Genomic DNA, 24,583 nt, shown 5'->3' with positions numbered 1-24,583 from the left:
ACAATTGACCCCAGAGTCATTTTTACACTGTGCTAGATCCTAAGAGAACGCAAAGATTAAAATGATTTGGAATCATCAAGCACGGGCTTAAGGGGGCTCCGGCCTCGTATACGGTTTATTGCTACCATCACGAAGGCTATTTGCAGGGTCATGCCCTTATCCCTGGTGTGTTCTCGGTGTAACAACCTCGTATGTGTGATGCTGAGCTGGAGTAGCAAACACCACGCGCCGAGGCGCCGTCAGCCTACTGATTTTGACGAGCGCTTTAAAAAACGTCATCCGACGTAAGTGTGACCAAGAAGAAGAAACACAAGAAAAGATGCAAACTTCTTGGAGCTTAACGATCTTGAATATCAGCTCCCGTGCCAACTCGCCGTGCGTGAGCTAGAAAATTAACCAAATTGTAAGGACAATGATCGTAAATGACAGAGACCAGCGCATTTACATTAGTTTATTGTTTAAATCATGGTTGTCGGGATCCCTGGGTGGCGCAGCGGTTCGGCGCCTGCCTTTGGCCCAGGGCGCGATCCTGGAGACCCGGGATCGAATCCCACATCGGGCTCCCGGTGCATGGAGCCTGCTTCTCCCTCTGCTGTGTCTCTGCCTCTCTCTCTCTCTCTGTGACTATCATAAATAAATAATAAAAAACAAACAAAAAAAATAAATCATGGTTGTCAAAGTTTGGTCTGCAGTCTCCCGGGGTCCCTGATAATCTTGTCTTTGCATCGTCTGCGACATCTAGCAGAGGGTGAAGACAAAATCATTTCCATGAGAGTACTACAACACTATTCAGAGAAGGAGAAACATTATATGGTCTCATTCATTTGGGGAATATAAAAAATAGTGAAAGGGAATAAAGGGGAAAGGAGAAAAAATGAGTGGGGAATATCAGTGAGGGAGACAGCACATGAGAGACTCCTGACTCTGGGAAACGAACACGGGGTGGTGGAAGGGGAGGTGGGCAGGGGGTGGGGGTGACTGGGTGATGGGCACTGAGGGGGGCACTTGACGGGATGAGCACTGGGTGTTATTCTGTATGTGGCAAGTTGAACACCAATAAAAAATAAATTTATTAAAAATGAATGAATGGATAGATAAAATAAATAAATAAATAAATTAAAATAAATAAATAAATAAATAAATAAATAAATAAATAAATAAATAATAAATAAAACAAAACACTGTTTGCTTCTCTCTCTTATCAGCATATCGTGGAATTTTATAGAGGCCCTAGGACACGGGGCCCTCATCTGAGCTAGTGGTATGTGTGCTTGTGGACTCTTCCGTTTTAAGACGTTTCTACCTTGAATTTCTAATACGGTAAGTATCCAGAGATATAACCTAAGTGAGCAAAATCCGTAATACAGTAAATATCAATAGACAAAATCCACATAAATACCAATTTTAGGAGTGTAAAATATGCAGATGGCTCTACTCCGGTGATCTCTCTCAGTCTCATGGTCTAAGCACCAACCAAACACCATCTGACCCTCACCAACATATAATCCCAGCGAGGACACCTCCCGTGGATTCCAGACTTAAACCTCCAACTACCCGCCTCTATTTCAAATTTCAGAGTTAACCTCTCAAAATCTCGGGTCCTTCTGCACCTGCCCCTTTCACTTTTCCTCATCACCACGGGTGGTAATTTTGTTCTTTGGTTTTCCCTTTGTACCTGGAGTCGGGCCACATTTCACTTTCTCTGATTCAACCCTTCAGCTCGTCTTCGTTTCTGCCTTGAGTCTGTGATAAACGGGCTCTGTTTTTTCTTTTTCCCTTCTTGCTTCTTCTCAGGCCACACTCAACACAACAGCCAGGATGGTCTTCTTGAGACATGAATCCGATCCTTTCGCACTCAAAAATCCATGTAGCTCAGGGTCTAACGGCCTATAAGGCAGCGTACGGTCCGTCTTCCCCGCCTGTGGACCTCACCTCCCACTCCTACCACTTTTTTTTTTGCAACCCCTGGTTCCAGTCACAGCAGTGTCCTTGGTGTTCCTTCAGATGACAGGCTCGCAGCTACCTCAGGGCCTTTGCTCTTGCTCTTCACTCTGCCCAAATGCTTGTTCCTCTCACAGATCCATGTCTTGGTCCCTTATATCATGCACGTTGTGGTTCAGGTACATTACCCGTGAATCTATCCTTGATCACCCAGGATAAATGGCCACTGCCCACATCCCCTAGCCCTTGTACCCTTTTATTTTCTATCACATATAGTACCATTTGGTCAACTGTATATATTACTTGTTTATTGTGTTACTGTTTGCTTCCCTAGAAGGCAGCACCTGTGCCTGCTGAATTCCCACAACCTAGCAGAATGCCTGCAACACAGAAGGCACAACGGTCTGATGAAGGCATCATGAATATTGCACGTCTGCGGACATTGTATGAGGTAAGTCAGGTCAGTTATATTATTTTCAACTTTCTATTTGGGAAACATAAGGGGATGGAGCCTTTCAAGATGGCCCTTAGCTGCCTTAGAGCCCTACCTTTTCCCTGGCCATCGCTAATAAATATCCTTAAATTAAAAAAACAAAACAAAACAAAACAAAACAAAACAAAACAAAACAAAACAAAAAACACTTCAAAACAGGGCAAAATGACCTGACAGGGTCAGCAAGTCTTCAAAATACCCATGAGGTTAGGCTCCCAGTAAAAAGAGATGTATTATGAGTCCATTTACGCCATCTTTGTCGCTGTCATAAATGCACCTTTTACAGAAATCACGACTTTGTCCGTTAGTCTTGTGCCACATTCAAATGGGACACAGACATTGAGCCGGAAGGGGAGCCAAGGCAGGAGCTGACCTCGGCCCCCGCAGAGCCTCACTGGAGGATTCCTGCCCCCGGTCTCCTCCCCGATGAGACGCCAGGTCACCTCCGTGGCACGGCAGATGGGAGCTCTGGGGCCATCTCACTGGATCCACTGGCTGTTACTACATTGGTTTTTCTGCCAAAAAAAAACCATTTGGATTTTTGGCATTTGGATTTCTGCCAAATCAGGTGATAGACCTGATTTGATGATTTTGCTTCCTCATTCTTCTTTCCCTGGTACCATTTGACTTTCTTGAATAGTTAAGCCAAAGGTTGCTTTTCAAGAATTCCTTCCTCTTTCCTTCATGATTCCACACTCTATGGCATTCTCACTCCAGGCTTTATCAATGGACCAACCCGTTTGTCCGAATATTGTCCCTTCTGGGAGGCAATTTTGGATTTTTGTTTCTTCGAGGTAAAACTGACCTCGTTGACTCATTGCCTCATTTTCCTGTGCCAGGCTCCCTTCTGGGCGCTGGGCGGTAGAGCAGAGAACACCCTTCTCTCGTGAGACCTAATTCTGGTGAGGGACCTAGACGATGGGGGAGATGCATGAAGCCCGCGTGACGGCGGAGAGCGACGCGGACGAAGGACAGAAACAACGCAGAGAAAGGAGACAGAAAATTTCCGGTAGACGTCGCGGTTTTGGATACGGGGAGAGAAGGCAGGTGCGAAGGTGACATTCTGCAAATAGGCCGGAAGGACGTGAGGGCCTGGAGCACACGGTTACCTGGGCAAACGCTACAGAGGCCGACTGCAAAGCGAAGCAAAGGGCCGGACGTGGAAACGCACCTGGAATGTGAGACGGACGGACAAGAAGGTCGCGATGCCGGATGAAGGGGAGCAAAGAGCGGGCCACGGGGGCCAACACTCGCAGGGCTTTACGTGGGTCCCTGGAGGGGTTTCGGCGCACACTTTTAGGGAGCGGAGAAGCCACCGGGGGAATGACATGGTCCGTGTTACGTTTTAATAAGCGCTTCGCTGGGAACAGACTGTGACGATGGGGGTGGCGGGAAGGCGGCGGGAGGGACCTTCAAGAGACGCTATAAAAACGTCCGGGACGTCCGAGGAGGGACGGGCCCACAGGTCACTGGGGGCTGGACCTGCTGACACTCCCTGGGAGTGAAAGAGGAAGAAATGAGCCCAAAATGACTCCAAAGATTTAAAAAAAAAAAAAAAAAAAAAAAAAGACCAGATACCTAATGCGACATCTCACCTACGCGGCACGCTCTGTGGGACGCCCACGGCACGGTTTCTTTCGTGAATGCTTCTTTCTCCAGCTGTGTGACTTCAGCGCTCGCTTCCGTCACTGTGTCCGAGCACATATCGAATAAAAGTTCCCGCCGGGGACACCTGGGGGGCTCGGGCCCTTGGGCGTCGACTCGTGGTTTCCATTCAGGCCGTGACCTCAGCGCCGTGGGATCAGGCCCTGTGATGGGCTCCGCGCCCAGCGGGAGTCTGCTGCGATCCTCTCCCTCTCCCTCTGCCTTCCCCCATTCACTTGCCCCTCTTGCTCTCGCTCTCATAAACAAAGAGACATGTACAGAAAGACATAAATAAATAAAATATTTTAAAAATGCAGTATTTTATATCAGGGATATTGTCACGAGCTGGATTGTGTTCCTCGAAATTCATTACGTGGAAGCCCCAACACCCGATGGGACGGGATCTGGAGACAGCTTTTGTGGAGGTGATTCAAGTCCAATGTGATAAGGGTGGGGGGCTCTAACCCAATGTGATAAGGGTGGGGGGCTCTAACCCAATGTGATAAGGGTGGGGGGCTCTAACCCAATGTCATAAGGGTGGGGGGCTCTAACCCAATGTGATAAGGGTGGGGGCTCTAACCCAATGTGATAAGGGTGGGGGGCTCTAACCCAATGTCATAAGGGTGGGGGGCTCTAACCCAATGTCATAAGGGTGGGGGGCTCTAACCCAATGTGATAAGGGTGGGGGCTCTAACCCAATGTGATAAGGGTGGGGGCTCTAACCCAATGTCATAAGGGTGGGGGGCTCTAACCCAATGTGATAAGGGTGGGGGGCTCTAACCCAATGTGATAAGGGTGGGGGCTCTAACCCAATCTGATAAGGGTGGGGGCTCTAACCCAATGTGATAAGGGTGGGGGGCTCTAACCCAATGTGATAAGGGTGGGGGGCGCTAACCCAATGTGATAAGGGTGGGGGCTCTAACCCAATGTGATAAGGGTGGGGGCTCTAACCCAATGTGATAAGGGTGGGGGGCTCTAACCCAATGTGATAAGGGTGGGGGCTCTAACCCAATGTGATAAGGGTGGGGGCTCTAACCCAATGTGATAAGGGTGGGGGGCTCTAACCCAATGTGATAAGGGTGGGGGGCGCTAACCCAATGTGATAAGGGTGGGGGCTCTAACCCAATGTGATAAGGGTGGGGCTCTAACCCTATCGGGCTGCTGTCCTTGTGGGAAGAGGAGGAGTCAGCAGAGCTCAGTGGCTGTGCCAAGGGAAGGCCACGGAGGACACGGGGGGGGGGGGGGAGGCAGCACTACGTGGGGCTCTAGAGGGGCACAGCCCTGGGCTTCGAGTTCTCCGTTTAGAAAGAGTCTGATTCAACCCGCACAACCTCGTAATAGCGACACCGTAGGGGGGCGGGGGGGGGGAGCTCTGAGGAGCACAGAGAGCGGCCGGGAAGAGATCTGCAGCAGGCAAGGGAGGCCTCCGCTGCAACGGGAGGTGTTCCTGCCAGTGGTGTCCTACTCCCGGCCTCAGTCCCCCACCGGGCCCCCAGTCTGGCCTCCTTCATCCTGATGGAAGCTTCCATGCGGTGGTGACCGCTATGCATTATATACAGAACCACAAAGGAAACACGCCTGAAGGAAGGGACCCCGTCGGTGGGGCCCAGAGGCACGGATCTCAAGACCACCCGCTGCCCCCACGACAGCCCGCGCATTTCCAGGCAACCTGATTCAGACTCCGGGCCTCCCTGGAACATGTTCATGATCCCCAGCAGCCTGTGAGGGGGAGAAGATCCAGGATCGGCCCAGCAGATAAGGCCCTTGCCTATTCCGGGGCAAAAACAATATTCTTTTTTTTTTTTTTTATGTTAAGATTCCCCCAAGGATTTCTTCTTTTTTTTTTCCTTGTAAATTTATTTTTTATTGGTGTTCAATTTGCCAACATATAGAATAACACCCAGCGCCCATCCCATCAAGTGCCCCCCTCAGTGCCCGTCATCCAGTCACCCCCAATCTTCTGAAGGGCGGCCCTAGCTTTCTTTTGCAAAATCTTTGTTGTGTTAGAGAACCCCCGTCTCCCATGAAGATGCCTCCTAGCACCGCGGATCAAGCATGCTCCACTGAGCCGGGAAGGAAGTCGCCAAAGGCCGTATCATCAGAAGACGCTCATTGATGAGAAGTAGGGATATATATGGCAGAAATAGAGAATCTTCCCAGATATAAATAGGCGATTGCATTCCTAAGACAGGAATTTCGATTCATACTTAGGTCGCTTCTCTTTGTCAGAGAAAAGAAGGCAAAAATCGCGGACACACATTGCTACGCACGGGGCCTCCATCCTCTCAGCCTGGGCGGGGGCGGGGGGGCGCTGCACCTGCCGCAGGTGCGGCCCCTCCTCCAAGGCCCCACGCTGTCCCCGCTCCTCTCCCTGCAATGTCACCGGGCAAGAACATTACCAAATCTCTTCACCTTCACATATAAACGGGATCTAAACTCACAGTCCGTGTGTCTCTAAAGAGGGTTTGGAGAGTGGAGAAGTGGCGACTTTGGGCAATAGCCCTCCCAGAACCTTCCGTGCGTCTCACGTGGGGTTAATCAGGGCGGGACGCAGCAGTGAAGGACACTCGTGCTCCATGTGGGAGCCAGGGCCAAGAGGAAGGTGCTCCCGAGGGCCGCGTGGCTTTGCACACCTCCGTGCACGGAGGCCCCGCTCCGGGGGTTCCCACGGCCCTCCAGTGCACGGCTGGTTTCCCATTTTGCTTTTGAACAGTGAGATTTCATGCCGCACAGGGGTGCTGGCGGTTCAGGCCTCGGGCAAAACCGATCATTTCTGACGTCGTCTGTGCACCGAGCTGAGGGACCTACCTTTTGTCCCTGCACATCTGTCGTGACGTGGTCGGCTTCCCCATCCTCAATCTCCCCCATCTTCACGACACTGACTTCTATGGTGCCAACAACTTTGCCACCATCTGAAGTCCTGCAGCCAAAAAACAAATGAAATGGAAAGGTAAGAATCCTGTCTCCTTTTTATTTTTTTATTTTTTTTTATTTTTTTAAGAATCCTGTCTCCTTAACGGAAGCCCACACGCGCGGGTTTCTGGAGACCGCAGGCTGAGCTATTCACCCTCCTTGCTGCTCCACTGAAGTGAAATAGGAGCACTCTGGCGACATACGCACACCTAACGTCATAATGTGATAACACAAAAATCGTGAGCACAGAAAAAGAAGGTGATTTACTTGTTAAGCAGCATATTATGATTTCTTATCAAAATATGAACTAAAATGCTTTCTGGTGACTTTCAAATCAGGGGAAATCATCACACTGATTCAATTATTTGCAATTAGTATAGAGACTTTTAACGTTCTTCACAAAGAAGATGTGTATATAGAGGACACTTTAATCCGTGATTTTGTGAAAAACGGCATTAGCTTCAATTCTGGGGTAGTTAAAAAAAATTTCATTATTCCATTTTCCCACTGGAAAAAGACATAATGACTTTTCATAAATCATGTAGTGACTTACTCTGTACAACTCTTCAGTACCCAATAAAGAGCTCAATAGGAGCTCTCCTAGCTTTTTCCAGACGTTCGCAGGTTCTCCTCCCCCCTCGCGGATCACCTCCAACCTTTTCGGATCCCTTTTTCTTCTCCCAGGAGCTGCTTACAGATCCCTGCTTGCACCATCGAGCCAGCCTCATTCCCAGGGATGCAAAGCTCAGGCCTGACTTTCTAAGCGCTCTCGCTGCCCAAACCCAGAGAACGGCTTGAGGATCTGAAACGGGCAGACCCACGGCCTGTCCCGGGGCCCAGGGAGAACCAGCCTGTGGCTCAGGTTAAGGCGGGTGCCGCGCCTTGGGGCCACCTGCCCCTGAGTGATGGGCAAACACCTTAAGGGACTTAACGCCTCAAAGCTTCCTTTGTAAATGGAGATGAGCGTCCCATTGTCGGGGTGGTGGGCTTGGCCCCAAGCCCTACAGGAGGTGCAGGGCTACGGTGGTGACAGTCCCAGCGGGGTCACTGATGCGCCTCTCTGTCCTGGGGGTGGCGCAGGCCACTGGACGGCCGTCCCTCCGCAACAGGCACTGCGACCGCATCCGGGACAGCGGTGGGGACGGCACCCTTAGAGACACATGCTCCCAGCAGCCGGGCACCCAGTCCCGGGATTGAGCCCCCCACGGGCCCTGCTCCCCCGGGGAGCCGCTCCTCCCTGTGCCTCTGCCGGCCTCTCCCTCTCTCCTCTGTCAACTGAATACATGAAATCTAAAAAAAAAAGAAAAGAAACGAAAAGAAAAGAAAGAAAAGAAAAGAAAAGAAAAGAAAAGAAAAGAAAAGAAAAAGAAAAGAAAAAAGAAAAATAAAAGAAAAAAGGAAAAGAAAAAAGAAAAGAAAAGAAAAGAAAAGAAGAAAAGAAAAGAAAAAAGAAAAAACCCACAATTATCTGCCTATTTTTTTTTATTTATTTTTTCTTATTTTATTTATTTATGATAGGCACACAGTGAGAGAGAGAGAGAGAGAGAGGCAGAGACACAGGCAGAAGGAGAAGCAGGCTCCATGCACCGGGAGCCCGACGTGGGATTCGATCCCGGGTCTCCAGGATCGCGCCCTGGGCCAAAGGCCGGTGCTAAACCACTGCGCCACCCAGGGATTCCTGCCTATTTTTTTTAAATAACTTTAATGCCCTCGGGGTTTCCTACATCACTTTATCTCCATAGGCAGAAACACTTAGTCCCACAGCAGAAACAAAGAAGCGGAGCTTGCTTCATCTAGTGATGCTAGAATGATTCTAGAATCTTTTTTAATTTTCCCCCCAAACCATTTCTGATAGGAAGTTCTGACTACTTTAAAGCGTCTCTCTTCATCTGAGACTTGTGGGAGATAAAATGGAGAATCCAGGTTATAAACTAAAGAGCTAAAAAAATAAAAATAAAAAAATAAAAAAATAAGCTAACGAGCTGAATCCAAGACACCCAAAAGCGTGGTTCATCCTCCCACTCAATGAACTGGAACATAAAATGCAGAAGCTTTTTTTTTCCTAATTTATCCTGCAACGACTTAACACACACAAAGTATCGATATGCAACACGTCTCTTCAATCAGGAGAGTCACGATCGAAGCATCATGTTTCCAAAGGCTGTTCCAAAGGCGATTGCCCACAGATTTAGAAAAAACTCATTCTTCAATTCTTAATTATGCTTTCAATTTATCGCCCGTTAGGTTCGGGACGCTAGTAATAAATGCTTAGGCATTATTCAACACCAAAATTATACCAGATTTTATCTAGTGGAAATCATCACCTCTGCATGGAAGATATAGGGAAGAGACGTCTGGGCCGGGGAATCAAGAAATCGAAGCACTGGGGATCCCTGGGTGGCTCCGCGGTTTGGTGCCTGCCTTCGGCCCAGGGCGTGATCCTGAAGACCCGGGATCGCGTCCCACATTGGGCTCCCTGCATGGGGCCTGCTTCTCCCTCTGCCTGTGTCTCTGCCTCTCTCTCTCTCTCTCCCTCTCTCTCATAAATAAATAAATAAATAATAAATCTTAAAAAAAAAAAGAAAGAAATCCAAGCACTACTTCCAGGTCAGCCACTAACTAGCTATGTGACCAGGGACCTATCACTCTAGACCTCTGCATTTCACTTTCCTTTGCTGGAAAACAAAGAGTTGCTCCCAAATGGCTATTCCCTCATATCAGCACTCACGTCCAGCGCTCTAGTCGCTCTTGTGAGTCTATCACATGATTCCATCATAGACACCACAGGCCATCACACCCTGATAGAGCCTTGGAAAACATCTCGGGGGCACCCTGGCCTCCCCTCGCCCCCTACCTTCCTACCTTCCCCTCAAGCAAACCAAACAGGCCTCATGCATGCCAACCCAGAGAAGCAACTGAACACTTAGGGTCCAATAAAAGGGCTTTTTTTTTTCTTATAATAGCCAATGCACCCTCATATATTTTAACTGCCATAATGGCACAGCATCTTGGCATTCGTACAAGGAAACAAATTTGAGCGAACCCAGAAACAAAAGCGATCTTTACACACTTCCCTAGCAATTTATACGGCAATAAGAATAGGCTGCGGTAATAAATAACTATCTCAGTCTACGTGAACAACCACCACACACACACACACACACACACACAAAAAAACTATGCCATTTCAGCCACTTGGCAGGTCATTACCACTGTTTAATGCAGAAAGCTGCAAGAAAGCTGCAAGAGAAGTAAAAGATGAATAGTTCACGGCTGATACAGTGTTTTGATCACGACATGGAAGTTCCTAGTTAAACCCAGCAAATGCAGTCGTGCCCTTCTCCATGGTTCTGCTTCTCACCGCTCCACCTTCTGAGGTCTCCGTTACCTGTGATCAACAGATGATGCCCCTTCTGACACATCACTGGGAAGTCAACCGTAGCCTAATGCAACGTCACATCTCCTCTGCCATTCTCCTCCCTTCATCTCATCATAGGGGCCTTTTATCATCTCACATCACCCCAAGAAGACGGGTGAGTACAGTAAGCTATTCTGAGCGAGAGAAAGACCACCTTCACGTAGCTTCTACGTGATATATTGTTATAATTGTTCTATTTTCTTATGGTTATTGATCCTTTTTTATAAATTAAACCTTTCCATAGGCAGGTATGAATAGGAAAACCACATAGTGTATATAGGATTTGATACTATTTTCCACTGAGGGCCTTGGAATGTATTCCTTGCGAATAAGAGGGGGGAACTACTGTACACTTAAATATTTAACCTTGCCAGCAAGTTGGAAGACGAAGAAGTTTGTCTTTGTTGGAAGACAGAGACGACAACGGTTTTCAGCAACACAGATCCATGCTTCCTTCTCACTCAGATCTGCGACACGCAGAGTAGATCAGTGACGCCAGTTCTTCAAAATCTGCCTGTGAAATAACTGCCCTAATGCTTTCTAGTGAAATATCCAATCTCATCTGCTGCAACATACAAACACGTTTAGAGGACTGAATGGAAGGAGCTGTAAGACAGTCTTTTAACAAAGGACAATTTATGGGCACCCGGGTGGCTCAGCGGTTGAGCACCTGCCTTCGGATCAGGGTGTGAGACCCCAGGGGTCCCGGGATCGAGTCCCACATCGGGCTCCCCGCAGGGAGCCTGCTTCTCCCTCTGCCTGTGTCTCTGCCCCTCTCTGTGTGTCTCTCATGAATAAATGAAAATTTTAAAAAAGGGCAATTTAATGACCCTCTTCTTCACCATCTACTATATCATCCTTACTGGGAAGAGAAAACGAAAAAGGAAAAAAAAAAAAAGCTCTGGAAATGTTAAACAGCAACATGTAAATAACTCCTCTGCTCTGAAAATGCCACAGAGATGCAAACCAACAAATGACTCTGTAAACATCCAGGGAGAAACCATCATTAGCACTGTCAGTTTTTGTGAATATAAAGTAGTCCTGGTGTCGTGCACGGGAATCTTCAGCTGTGAGACATGCCTTGCATTTAAACTGTCTAGACATGTACCTGGGAAACACAAATCTCACCCAGACAGGAAAATAAACAGAGGCCATAAGTAAACAAATGGAGCTAGTGAGTGAGTGAGTGCACCCTGACGATCTTTCTGGTGAATACATTTACCCGGCGAAGCTAGATTTACTTAGGGCTCAAAGAAGTGAGAGTCCCATTAAGTATGTATGACTAAGCACACCTCTATTCTGGCTGAAATTCATAAATGTCAGAAGCCATATAATACTTTCAAACTCATACTCAAATAAAACTTTCAGTAGTTCTTCGCATTAGAGCTTACACACTCCGAGTTTTAGTCCCTGATTTTCTCCTCTATGCTCATTAGGAGCTCTTTTTCGGAAAGTCCATCCGTTATTAGGATTCTACTGTCCCTTCCATGAGGAGCTATCATTCTAGATTCCCTAATCTGCCCTCATTTCCGGACCTAGAACTCCGAATCACTTTTGTCCTGATGTTTTACATTCTGTAAGCTTGAAACTTAACTCTTCCTCAAGCTCCAACTCACTCACATCCAGAGCATATCATCGTCTAAAGACCCCAACCAAGGAATATTCCATCTCTACCTCCGCCTTGGCCCAGCCTTCCAGTGAGTCACTAAACCCTGCTGCCTGGTCCTCCACAATGTCCCTTCACAATGGCAACATCCCAAGGAGTGCTGTCATCTATCTTTCATTATGATTGAGGAACCCACTTCCACCTTCCAGGACCCTTTTCTTCCATTTCATCCATGTCAGGTTTTCTTCTTTTTTTTTTTTTTTATTTTTTTTTTCAGGTTTTCTTCTTAAAGTGCACCTGCTACTGATTATTTTCTTTTCTCTGTTAAAAGTCCCTAGACATTGTCCAATGTCTACCCAGAGAGGCTGAAGGACAGCCTGTCTTTCAAAGCCTTCTGTCAGAATTTGCCAAGGGTTTCAGGCAGCTCAGTATTTTTCATTTGAACTGATCCATGCCATCTCACGTACCGTTACACAGTGGAGTATGGTTTAGTGAAACGTGCAGTGAACTTTGAGTAACAAAGTCCTTGGTTGGTTACTCTACAGCTAACAGCAACGTGACTGTGAGCAGGCAATGCAGCACCTAGAAAGACGTCCCGGATATAAAATAGAAATATACTAAATCACCTTACTTATCTCACAAGATTGATGTGACTAAAAACAAAAGATCTTCAGTGTAAGTATAAGAATGCTTTAACGTACGGCGATGACCACTATAGTTATACAGTCTGGGCCGTGAAGCTTCGAGAGCACATCACAAATATGTTGACTATCAGTTTTCGGACTAATTGGTTAGTAGAGTCTTCTTTACTGCTAAAAATAGTACTATTCAAATGTAAGTATCCCAATACAAATAAGTTAAAGCACATCTTTCCGTCCTCGTGTTTATATTACCTATTATCTATCTATCTATCTATCTATCTATCTATCTATCTATCATCTATCCTAATGTTAGTTGTATTTGGAAATGTAGATTCAATGTTAACATGAAGTATAAACTATCTCTTTAAATTTAAGGCATACCTAGTAAGCAAGGTGATAAAACAAGATTGGCATCTTGTAAATACATAGGCAACCAAAATTACATTAAAATTAACAGGATGCCATGATCTGCCCATCGGTACATAGAGTGTTGCAGGTAAGAGAGAGGAAGCACGCTCTACCCTTCTGTATCCTAAACCTGGACATATGCACAGAGCAGCTATTTGATGAATCAAAGGAAATAGCACCAGGCATATTGGGGTAGATCAGAATTTTAAATGCCACTGAACCAGCAGTGAGTTCACCATTTTCCCTTTCTAGTAGCTCCCGATCCAGCCTCAATGGAGCCCCAAGCCTAGACGTGGCCAGTGGTATAAACAGGGAGGGCTCCAGGAGAAGGCCCCAAAATTCAGGCACAAAGAACAGAGAAAGGACTTCCCAACATTCAGAAGAATTGGGAAATAACTTTTCTTCTTTCCACTTTCTCATGTCCCAGCCCCCAAATCATCCAGTGGTAGCAGCAGTAAAAGTGCCAACAAGGAGGAACTGCAGGAGCCTAAAACTATGAAGGAGGGCAAGTCTCCTCTCTATTGGAATTAAGACCCAAAGGGTGTAGGGTGAATCCCTTTACTTTATTTCTCTCTGTTCTTCTGCTTCTTGGCCCCAGAAGAGGGTGCAGTTGCAAAGCAGAAAGAAAAAAATAAAACCCCAGCTTTCTGGCTGGAACATCTAAAAACAAAGCCACAGGAAACAGGGACGTGCCAGGGAGAGTGTGAAGAGGAAGGAGCTCAAGAAAGGGACTTCTTAATGTTGTTCATAAACATCTGTCCTCACCTCAAGCTGTGCGTGCACAGATCAAAATAGCGTATCAGAGTCTTTAAGAAAGAATTTATGTGCTAGACCACCTCCCAGGCCCCAGGCTGTCACCTGGGTGACAGAGATGAAGGACAGGTCCTAATGAAAAAATGAAAGCTTTGAAAATATGAGTGATATTGAAACTACTGTACAAGGCTTCACAGACATAATTTCGCAACTCACAAATATCTAGCAATGAACAACTGGAAACTGAAAGTTTCAAAAATCGTTATCATTTATGGTAGATCCAAACAAAGGGCAAAAATGTGTAAGATCTATACGCTGAAAACTATAAGTGCTGATGGAAAAAAAACAAAGGTTTAAATAAATGGTGAGACATGTGGTGTTCATGTATCGGAAGACTCAACTTTATAGAGATGTCAGCTCTCCCCAAACTGATCATAGATTGAACGCAATACTAATCAAAATACCAGCAAGATTTTTTTTAGATATTGATAAACTAACTCAAAAAGTTATAAGGGCAAAGAAACAGAATAGCCAGGGTAATTTTAAGAAAGAACAAAAATGGAGGATTTACTGATTTTAGGACTTACTGTAAATCTACAGTAATCAAAACTGTGTGGTGTCGTTGAAAGGGTAGATATATTGATAAATGAAACAGAATACAGAAGCAACATGACCAAATTTTTTTTTGACAAAGTTACAGTCAATTCAATGGAAAAAGAGTAAGTAGTCCTTTCAACGAATGATACTGAAACAATTAGACATCCATTTTGGGGGAAAATGATCCTTTGTTTAGACTTCACAACTGAAACAAAAGTTAATAAAAAATAAGATCTTAAAAAAAAGACAAGTTATTAAGTAGAAGAAAATATTGGCAAATTATATATCTCACAAAGAATGTGCTTCCAATACAGAGTCCTCAAAATTCAACAACAAAAAACCAACCTATTTAATAAATGGGCAATGTTGAACCAACATGTCTCAAAAGGGGACATACAGATAGCAAATAAACCATGGAAAATTTTGTGACTTCATTGGTAACGAGGGAAGTGAAAATTAAAAGCCTGATGGGATGGCGCTATGTATCTCAACATGGCTGATGAGGGTGCAGAACCACCGAGATTCTCATACGTTGCTGGTGAGAAAAATAGCATATTGGGTTTTTATACAGCTTAATACACACTTACCATAGAAGCTAGAAACTCCATTCATAACTATTTACCCTAAAGAATTGAAAATTCAGGATCACAGAAAAACCTACATATGAATATTTTGCCAGGTCCATTCATTCATAATCACCCCAAATTAGAAAACACCAAAATGTCCTTTAATTTCTTTTAAAGGTTTTATTTATTTATTTGACAGAGCCCAAGAGTAGAGAGATCACAGAGGGAGAAGGGGAAGCAGACTCCCCACTGAGCAGGGAGCCCAATCCTGAGGTCATGACCCGAGCCAAAGGCAGACGCCTAATCAACTGAGCCACCCAGGCCACCAGTGTTTACACCACTGGCCACCTCTAGGCTTGGGGATCTATTGAGTCCAGATCGGGAGCTACCAGAAGGGGAAGATGGTGTGAATGGTTAAACCAACTGTGATACAGCCATACTATGGAATAGTACTCAGGAATTTAAAAAAACAGACTTTTGATATACACAACTTGCATGAATTTCAAAGGCATCAGACTGAGTGAATGAGGCCAGTCTCAAAAGGATATGTTCTCTATGATGCCATTTATACATCCTTCTGAAAAAGACAAGGCTATGGTGATAGAGAACATAGTGGCCGCAGGGCTTGGCATGGGTGGAGGCATGAATGAAAGGGGCAGCAGGAGGGGGCTTCTCTGTGGTGAGAGAACAGTTCTGTTTCCTGATTACGATGGTGGTTACAAGGACCTACATGTGTTGCTAGAACTTTACAACAACAAAAAGTCCATTTTAATGTACGTTAATTTACAAAATAGAATGAGAAAGGACATAGCCACTTTCTCCGATAATGAATTAATAGCAAATAAAAACATCCATTTAGTCTGGGAATACAGAATCCAAATTATTAAAAGGTCATCCTTTTCCACATGAATTAAATCTTTTAATTTCTGACAACACTGATTTGAAATGGCTGAGTCGAAGTGTCAATTTATCCCATGCTCTACACTTCCAAGATATCTGCTAACATAGAGTGTCCTAGGAGAGAGAAAAGATTCACATGAACCATGGGGAATATCTCAACAGACTGGAGAGGAAGGTGCTCCTGCAGGAAACTCAGTGGCTTCCCAAGGCAATGACTCCAATTCATGGGATAAACCTCTTGCCTAAAATTACTCATCTTTAAAATAAATAAATAAATAAATAAATAAATAAATAAATAAATAAATAAAATTACTCATATTTAGACCTACAAAAGAGAAACTATGGCTAAGGCTTTTTGTTAGGTCAATTGATTTTATTATATTTATTCATATGAATTTTTATTTTGAGTAAGAGAGAGAAAGAAGACTGAGAGGAGAAGAGCACCAATTAAGCAGAGATTATTGGAAGAGAAAGGCAAGTAGGGAGAAAGAAACCATAGGAGGTTATGCTTAAATTGTTGGGGAAATGACTTAATGCAGACATTTCTCTAAAGCCATGCATACACATACACACACACTTTTAAGATTATTTTTTAAAAAGAGTGAGTTATTTATTTGTTCATTCATTCATTCATTTATTTATTTGGAGAGAAAGAGAGAGCACAAGCAGGGGGAGGGTCCAAGGAGAGGGAGAAGCAGACTCCCCACTGAGCAGGGAGCCTCATGTGAGGCTCCATCCCGAGATCTAGACATCATGACCTGAGCAGAAGGCAGCTGCTTAACCGACTGAGCCACCCAGGGGCCCCAAGACCATTTTTTCTTACTAAAATTAGATACGCTTCTGGAGCAGAAACTCTATAAGAATGGTTTGCAAATATCACTAGGGCAATCAAAATATTCTAAGACATTTTAAAAACATTCCAAAGACAAGAGGCACAGAGAATTAAAGCAAATGATTATTAAATAATTAGTATTACATACTAGTGATGGGTCATTATCCAATCCTCAGATTTTGAATTATATATATTTTTATCAGAATTGTGCTTTTGGGTTTATGTCAGTTTCTTAATGGTAGGAAATAGTGGTAAGAGATTTTTTTTTTAAAGCTAGCATTAAAAAAGTTATACAGTATATGGTCAAAGTTTTACAGTGTATAAACATAATTTTAGAGTATAATGTATTTCAAACCTATGTAGTAAGAAATTCACTCAGCTTTAAATTGCACAATGGGGCATGCACTCTGAAACCAAGCAATTCTTAGTGTCTATATTTTTAAGCTTAATTGCATTTGAATTTGCTTTACATTCTTCTGTTATTAAGCTATAAAATTCTGTGGTTTTAAAAATATTTTTTCTTTTTTTTCTCCTTTAATATGACAATATTTTAAACCTAAAACTCTTTAAAAAGAAGGCCAAAAAAAAAAAAAGGCCCAAAACCAGAATATATTAATTCATTCACAAACATTTATTAAGGGCCTACTATGTTGTAAGCATTATTCCATGCATAAGGACAGCTGCAACAGAGAACAAAACCAAAATCCCTAACTCATGGAATTTAGACTCTCATGGTAAACAAATAAGTGAGACATCAGAATATGATAAATGCCACAAAGAAAAAATTAAGCAGGATACAAAGGTGGATGAGCACTGAGTTGGGACTACTGCTTTGTATTCGGTGGTCGGGAAGGGCCTATCTAATACAATGTCATTGGAACAGACACCTGAGGCAAGGAAGGAAGGAAGCCATAGATCTTTCTTGGGGGGAAATCTTTTCAAGCAGAAGAAACAGATGGCCCAAAGGCCTGGGAACCTGGTGGTCCCCATTTTCAAGGAAGAACAAAGACACCAATGTGGCTAAAGCTGGGTAGGGTAGAAAAAGAGCAGAAGATGACTAAGGAAGAGAGGAATGCATTCCTTTTATATCGCAGCATAACAAATGACCACAAACTTACAGTTTCTATAAATATGAAGTCTGGGCCATGTCCTCAACTCAGGGTCTCTTGAGAATGAAATCAAGACGTAGGCTGTGCTGCATTCTCATGCCTCGTGGAAACTAAGTAAGAATCCACCTCCTACCTCATTCAGGTTGTTGGAAATATTTATTTCCTTGCGGCTGAATGACTGAGGTCCCCATTTTCTTGCTAGTTATCAGCTGAGATCACTGACACTCACCCCCTTAAGGTCACCCTTGGGGTCTTACCAGGTAGGGGCTCTCTCCATAGGTGGTTCGCAAGAGGGCAGTTTGCTTTTTCAAGGCCAGTTGAGAATCTCTGTCTCGAGTCTGCTGAGATGGTATCTTAGACAAGGTTATCCCAGCCGCTAGGTATAATGACTGGAGAGATCATCCCATCGGCTTTGGCATATGGGGTAACTATCCTATCATATTCAAAGGTCCCGCCCACACTCAGGGGAAAAGTATTATGTACAGCAAGTACACCAGGGAGGTAGGACCCTTAGGGGACATCTTTGCATTCCGCCTGCCACAAGCAACGGTGAATGACATCATCTAGAGCTCCACAGGCCACTCTAAGAACTTTGCCTCTGTGAGTGAGGTGGCGGATTGAAAGAAGATTCTGAACTGACATTAAGTTTTAAAGTGAGAAAAAAAAAAAAAGTAAAAAAAAAAGTTTTAAAGTGAGAATCTGGGCTGCCATGCAGAGAACAGACTACAGGGAAGCAAAGAGAGAAGCATGGAGGTGAGTTAGAAGAAATTAGGATGAAGTTGAGACACATCAGATTCTATTTCTATTCTGAAGGTAGAATGAACTAGATTGTGTGACTGGTTGGATATAAAGAATCAGAGAAAGAGGAATCAGAGACTAGAGACTAGGGCATGAACAATGGGAAGGGCGGAATTGCAGTGTCTTGAGATGGGAAGACTGAGGATAAATAGGATTGTAGGGGAAGGAGTAAGCAGCAAACAGGAATGAGGAGTTCAGTTTTGAACATTTTAAGTGTGAGACATTTATTTAAAGGTCAAGTAAAGGGGCACCTGGGTGGCTCAGTGGTTCAGCACCTGCCTTAGGCTCAGGGCGTGATCTTGGGGTCCTGGGATCAAGTCCCACATTGGGCTCCCTGCATGGAGCCTGCTTCTCCCTCTGCCTGGGTCTCTTCCTCTCTCTCTGTGTCTTCAAGAATAAACAAATATAATCTTAAAAAAGTAATAAAGGTCAAGTAAAGACATCAGGTGGATGGATATGGGAGTCCTGGAGTTCAAGGGATCAGTCAAGCAATAGAGATAAAAATATGGGGATCTGATGGACCATCAGAATATTGATGATATCAAAAGCTTTGAAACTGGGTGGGAGTGATTGGGGAGTGAATGAATGAAAAGTGAAAGGTTTATATCTAGCTTCAGATACCGGATATCAAGGGATCCCTGGGTGGCGCAGCGGTTTGGCGCCTGCCTTTGGCCCAGGGCGCGATCCTGGAGACCCGGGATCGAATCCCACATCAGGCTCCCGGTGCACGGAGCCTGCTTCTCCCTCTGCCTGTGTCTCTGCCTCTCTCTCTCTCTCTCTCTGTGACTATCATAAATAAATAAAAAAAAAAAAAATTTAAAAAAAAAAAAAAAAAAAAAAAAGATACCGGATATCTCAAAGTTTAGAATTCGGGGTGATGAGAAGCAACACGCAAAAGAAATAAGAGTAGTAGCCAGCACCCTAATGGTAGGAAGAAAAAAAGTTTAATATCTCAACTAAAGAAACTAAACTAAATCTTTAAATCTTCTCAACTAAATCTCAACTGAAGAATGTGTTTGAAGGAGACAGTGATCCCGTGCAGGTGTGCCGAGGAGAGGACCACTGAGAGCTCTCCCTTGGATTTAGCAACACGGAGGTGATCGTGACAAGAGCTATTTAGGTAAAGTGATAGCAATGAAATCCTCGTGAGCATGGATTCAGGAGAATGAGAGCAGGCGAAGTGGGGACAGCTCTTGAAATGGTTCGTCTATACAGAAGAGTGGGGAAATGAGCATGAATTAGAAGATGTGGGAGCCTGGGTGGCATTTTTCATGCTAACGGACATGATCCAGTAGAGAGGGAATAATGTAGGACACAAGAGTAAAAAGGGATAATGTTCTTAGATAGATGAGGAGAGATGGAATCTAAAACACCAGCGGAGGGATTGACTTTAGACATGAAGCAGAATTTATCCGTAATAGTGGGAAGGCATGCGGGGTGCATGTCGGTGGGCTGGTAAATACAGCGTGGGAAATTGTCAGATTCCTCTTCTCAATGAAACAGAAACCAGATAAATCAGCTGAGAATGAGGAAGAGGGGAGATATTGTGGAGGTGCCGGAAACAAGGAGGTGTAAAGTAACGGTGCACGACAGTGGGAGAGCAAATGGACCAGGGAAACCGAGAACTGGCCAACAGTAGTGGGGAGTTAGGATCCGAACGAAATCTGTGAGCACAGTAGTCGGGTTATGGCCGGCTCAACTGCAGGGAGGCATGTATGCAGCAGGTGAAGAAAAGGTTGAATTCGTCCATTTGTTGTTGTTGTAGCTTTTGTTTTTGTTTTATCTATCATCTATCATCTATTATCTATCATCTGTTATCTATCTATCATCTACCTACCATCTATCATCTATTATCTATTTATCATCTATTATCTATCATCTATCATTATCTATCTATTATCTATCATCTATTTAATCATATATCATCTATTATCTATCTACCTATCATCTATCTACCATATATCATCTATTATCTATTTATCATCTATTATCTATCATCTATCATCTATTATCTGTCATCTATCATCTATTATGTATCTATTATCTATCATCTATCTATCTATTATCTATTTATTATCTATCTATCTATCTATCCATCCATCTATCTTTCCTTATTTTGCCCAGGGAGTATAGTAACTGAAGAGAAACCCAGGAGTTGAGGCCCTATGTAAGGGAATTGTTTGGTGATTCCTAAGTGATGGACCATGCAACCTCATGGATAAGGAAAGAAGAGCGTATAGGGGAGAGGGGGTCATGTAGGGTACCGACATGACTTTAGGATCAATGAACAACTACAAGGAGTATGTTGGCACGATATGAGATGGAAAACAGAAAATAGAGTACTTTAAGATTCCGGAGGCGTGGGATGGATGACAAGATGTAGGAGATGACCAAGGGAGCGGGTTGCTAAAGCAGGGCAGAGAAAAGCCTCAGAGGCCCAGGAACTGAAAAGATAATTCATGCAGCTATTAAATCACAAGATGTGCGAGAGGAGTTGTGCTGAAGACAAGCAGTGGATTACAAGTTGAAATCCTCATGAAATGAGGGCAGTCCCACCTTTAGGGGACCCTAGTAAGGCAGGGAATCCAGGGATGCGTCTGAGGCCATGAGCCTCAAACCAAGGGAGTTTTCACAAGGTTTATTCATCCCACAGCAGGTGTGAAGGGCAGCCATCTGCGGGGCTGCGAGGGAGAGCGCCAGCTTCCAGTTAAGTGAAAAGACCTGGCTGAGGACGGGGATGGGGCTGAGGAGGGACCTCGGGTATCAGGGAAGATTTGGGGAGCAGATGGCCTTAGGGCCAGAGTAGGGAGTGGACAGACAGGTAAAATAATCAGCGGCAAGTGGCCAAGGATGATCTGGGAACGGCGGCTTCTGCACGGTCAGGGTGAGTCATGGTTACTGCCACTATAAGGAAACTCACTTTAGCGAGGGCAGCGCTCATTTTAAAATGTTACAAAGACCTGAAATTTCCCATTTTCTGACTTTATTTTGTTCTGCTATGTCGTCTTAACCCGGTCTTCCTAAATGATCCGGTAATTATTTTAGAGGTCAAAATGCGACTGAGTCACAGGTAAAGCAGTCTAGATAGAACAGTGAACATTCCTACAGAATTTTTGTTGTTGTTGTTGTTAAAAGAGAGAAAAGTAATTCAACCAAAGTTCAAGACACCGCTACGAGGAGACGGCACACTGCTTTCATTAATGCTAAAGAGATTTTGAAGATGCATTTGAATGGATCAAATGTACTGCAACAGTTTTTCAACATAAAGCCCATGAGAAAGCCATTTACTGTTTCTCCAAATACCACTCTTTTAAAATACCATTCTAAAATTTCTGATGATAAAACAGCTTACCTACTGGTGATTAAGAGGTCTTTATCCTCTCTCTAAAAAAGAATCCATAGAAGGAAAAGAATGGGTTTTGGCAGGAAGCAGAAAGACAGTAAAAGATAAAGGTCACAAGATTAAAATTTTCAACTCAAGAGCAATGGCTATATATCCTTTTGCAAATTTTTGAGAACCGAAGTGCTGAAGCGTATGTTCCAAATAAATGTTTTCTCGCTTTAAATGACCCTGGATGCAGCTATTTTCTCTCTCTCTCTCTCTTTTTTTTTTCCGGATAAATTCCTCAGAACTCAGAATTAGGATTGAATAAAATCATAGTATGTTTAGAGCAGAAAATAACTACCGTCCAATTCGTTCTGCAGAAACTGAAGCCGGAGAGGCCGACAGGCTCAAGACCACCTCACGCGTCAGCAGCAGTGCCGAGGTTGGTCCCTAAGCTGCAGAAATCAGAATTCCACGTCTGATTTTTTAAAAATCTGCTTCTAGGGGATCCCTGGGTGGCTCAGTGGTTTAGCACCTCCCTTCATCCCAGGGCATGACCTGGAGTCCCGGGATCGAGTCCCGCGTCGGGCTCCCTGCGTGGGGCCTGCTTTTCCCTCTGCCTGGTCTCTGCCTCTCTCTCTCTCTCTCTCTCTCTATGTCTATCATGAATAAATAAATTAAATAAATAAATAAATAAATAAATAAATAAATAAATAAATAAGTATCTGCTTCTGAAAACTAAAAGACAAAATGGTGGGGACTTGTTATTCGCTGCTTGCCAATGTACTTATCATTCTTCTCTGAAAAATCCTCATAAAATTGTGGTTTTAGTTTAGTCCTGACCAGCCTGCTCCTGAGCTCCGAGGCAACTTGTCGCCTGCACCGTGTGATCTTCCCTCTGAGCAAGAGACCTCGGGGGACGGTTCTCTCTCTTCTTTTAAACTTTGCTCTAAGACTGGCTTCTCCCCTAGAGCAGCATGAACTCTCCTGTGGTTCTTGCCCATGTCTGGAGTTACTTTCTTCACCAAGGGAGAGGACTGTTTCTTGTCGGCAGCACCATCTCCTTCCATTACGTAACACACATAATCTGGAACCTTCCGATTGATGACACCCTTCCCAGGTACTTCCGCACTGAATTGAATTTCTCACTTTCTGAATCATAACCCGGGCCTCATATACTATGAGGGACAGAACGGCTTCTTCCCACAGCTCCCTCCTGAACCCCTGGAATTGCATTTCCGGGGGGCAGTTGTGGTATGGACCGCACCCAAACACAAAATGCCTGCACATAACCAAATCCCAGGAACAAATGCAAAAATAAACAAGTGGGACTATGACAGACTAAAAAAGCTTCTGCACAGCAAAAGAAACCATCAAAACAATGGGGGATAATATTTTCAAATCATATATCTGCTAAAGGATTAATATCCAAAATGAAGAACTTACATAACTCAGTGGCAAAAAACAATCCAATTAAAAAATGGACAGAGCATATGAATAGATATTTTTTCAAAGAAGACATGCAGATGCTCACGTGTACATGGAAAGATGCTCAACATCATGGATCATCAGAGAAATGCAAATCAAAACCACAATGAGATATCGCCTCACACCTGTTAGGACGGCTATTCCCAAAAAGGCAAGAAATAACAAGTATTGGAGACAATGTGGAAAAAAGGGAACCTTTGTGCACTGCTGATGGGAATGTAAATTGGTACAACCACTATGGAAAGCAGTATGGAAACTCCTCAAAAAATTAAAATATAACTACCATGTGATCCGACAATCCTACTTCTGGGTATTTATCAAAGAAAATGAAAACACTAAGTGGAAAAGATATGTTCACTACAGCATTATTTATAGTAGCCAAGATAGGGGATCCCTGGGTGGCGCAGCGGTTCGGCGCGTGCCTTTGGCCCAGGGCGCGATCCTGGAGACCCGGGATCGAATCCCACGTCGGGCTCCCGGTGCATGGGGCCTGCTTCTCCCTCTGCCTGTGTCTCTGCCTCTCTCTCTCTCTCTGTGACTATCATAAATAAATAATAATAAAAAAATATATAATAGCCAAGATATGGAAGCAACCTAAGTATCTACTGATGGATGAATGGTACGTATGTGTGCACGTACGTGTGTTTCTGTGTGCTTAGGTGTATGTGTACACACCAAAACATTCAGCCATGAAAGAGAATGAAATCTTGCCATTGGTGACAATACGGATGGACCTCAAGGCATTATGCTAAGTGAAACAAGCCCAACAAAGACAAATACTATATGACCTCTCCTATATATGGTGCCCAATATTCACAGAGAACAGACTGGTAGTGGTGGAGTCTGCGGGAGGGGTGGTGGGAGGAATGGGTGAATTGTCTTTTTTGCTTGAGTTTAAATAAATTGAATAAAATAATAATAATAATAATAATAAATTTGGAGGCTCATGACTATAAGCCACACAGACTGCCACAGCCCCTTGTGTTACAGGCACAAGCAAGGTGACCAATGATATCTCCATCTGTTACACAAACCGTTATAATATATTTAATTTATCCGGGATGACTAAGCAGCCCAAACATAGTAAAAATAGTTTTACTCTCTTGCCTTCTTCTTTCACTTGCTATTTCCTGAGGTAGGTCTTATTCTTA

At 44.2% G+C, this 24,583-nt stretch overlaps 1 protein-coding gene across 7 annotated transcripts in view; it reads right to left on the bottom strand.

The window, feature by feature from the left end:
• The window catches only part of INPP4B (inositol polyphosphate-4-phosphatase type II B), a 440,596-nt gene that overhangs the window by 197,014 nt on the left and 218,999 nt on the right, over positions 1 to 24,583 (bottom strand). For all 7 annotated transcript variants that reach the window (XM_072755181.1, XM_072755185.1, XM_072755179.1 and 4 more), the window contains one exon: positions 6,887 to 6,998. In XM_072755181.1, coding sequence (XP_072611282.1) covers positions 6,887 to 6,998 — 112 coding nt within the window. The remainder of the gene's footprint in view (positions 1 to 6,886; positions 6,999 to 24,583) is intronic.

The sequence above is a fragment of the Vulpes vulpes genome, chromosome 4 (genome assembly GCF_048418805.1).
Source record: "Vulpes vulpes isolate BD-2025 chromosome 4, VulVul3, whole genome shotgun sequence".
Classification (NCBI taxonomy): Eukaryota; Metazoa; Chordata; class Mammalia; order Carnivora; family Canidae; genus Vulpes; species Vulpes vulpes.
The sequence above is the reverse complement of the archived record's forward strand: the minus strand, read 5'-3'. Positions and strand labels throughout refer to the sequence as shown.